This window comes from Melopsittacus undulatus, chromosome 6 (genome assembly GCF_012275295.1).
Source record: "Melopsittacus undulatus isolate bMelUnd1 chromosome 6, bMelUnd1.mat.Z, whole genome shotgun sequence".
Lineage (NCBI taxonomy): Eukaryota > Metazoa > Chordata > Aves > Psittaciformes > Psittaculidae > Melopsittacus > Melopsittacus undulatus.
In genome coordinates, this window is record NC_047532.1 from 38,077,024 (window position 1) to 38,078,506 (window position 1,483).

At 40.1% G+C, this 1,483-nt stretch overlaps 1 protein-coding gene across 1 annotated transcript; it reads left to right on the forward strand.

Annotated features, from left to right (window-relative positions):
- The first annotated feature begins 258 nt into the window (after nt 1–258).
- On the forward strand, nt 259–1,483 carry TRIM59 (tripartite motif containing 59). The gene is given in 2 exon segments (XM_013130922.2): nt 259–1,305; nt 1,307–1,483. Coding segments are annotated over 2 exon segments (1,224 nt in total).

The following is a 1,483-nucleotide window of genomic DNA, read 5'->3' on the forward strand; positions in this document are numbered from 1 at the left end:
CAGTGTGCAGATGCCAAGAGGAGGAGACTTATGATAATAAATTACTGGACTTAATTATAATGATCCCTGCCTATATGCAGGGATTATGAATATGTATGTGACTAATGGAATTGTGAAAGTATATAAACCTGTAAAAAATACTAATCATTTGCGCCTCTGGCTATGGTCACGTGCCCAGTGCTGTTTGCTTTTGACTCTGTCCCTTAATAAAACCTTGTTACCTTGTTTAGAGGAGTGGATTAATATTTCACATAGGACATGCATCACTTTGAGGAAGAACTAACGTGTTCTGTTTGCTACAGCATATTTGAAGATCCACACGTTCTGCCCTGTTCCCACACATTCTGTAGAAATTGTCTGGAAAATGTCATTCAGCTGTCAAACAACTTTTTCATCTGGAGACCTCTGAGAATTTTTCTGGAGTGTCCAAACTGCAGGAGCATTGTGGAAGTTCCTGCTGATGGTACAGAATCATTACCTATCAACTTGGCACTGAAGGCTATTATTGAAAAATGCCAACAGGAGGATCACTCTGATGCTGCAACCTGCAGTGAACACTACAGGCAACCGCTGAATGTTTACTGCCTTTTGGACAGAAAATTGGTGTGTGGCCATTGCCTTACGATAGGAAAACACAATGGTCATCCCATCGATAACCTTCAGAGTGCCTACACAAAAGAAAAGGAGACTTTTGGAAAACTTCTTGAGCAGCTGACTGATAAACACTGGACTGATGTCTGCCTGCTTATTGAAAAGCTGAAAGAACAGAAGTCGCAGTGTGAAGGTGTTGTCCAAGATGATAGAAAAGCAGTAGTACAGTATTTTAAGAAACTTGGTGAGATATTGGAGCACAAAAAACAGGTTCTGCTGACAGCACTGGATGAAATGAACGCACACATTTTAGAAGAGTATGAGCCTCTCATTGAGAAGCTGAAGAAAATAAGGGAAGAACAGCTTGAATTAATGTCCCTGCATACCTCAATTAAAAAAGAAGAGTCCCCACTTATCTGTCTTGAGAAGGTGAACGGTCTGCATCAGCGTATAAAAGCTCTGAAACAGAAGGAACTCCCAGATGTTAAACCTGTGCAGATTTATCCCAGGATTGGGCACCTGTTGAAAGATGTATGGTCCCAAACCAAAATTAGTCAGATCAACAAGATCCTCACTCCAGAAATAAAACAGATTCTGAAAGAGAAGTTATACAGCAAAGGCAGTGGAAAGGAAGGAAGAGACTCAGAAGAACTCCGGCCAGTAAATCCTTTTGCAGTCCTACTGCTCTTGATGATGATGACAGCAGTAACTCTGTTTTTCATTTCACTGGCCAGTGTTGTCAGTTGTAATTAAAGATATTTGCACTTATATTTCAGAATTCCTGCTGCTTATTTATCAAGATTTTGTCACTCGTTTGCAGAATACAGCGGATGTGCTGGACCATATGTTTAATTTACTGATAGGAAATTTTAGGGAGAATTGTTTCTTTTGA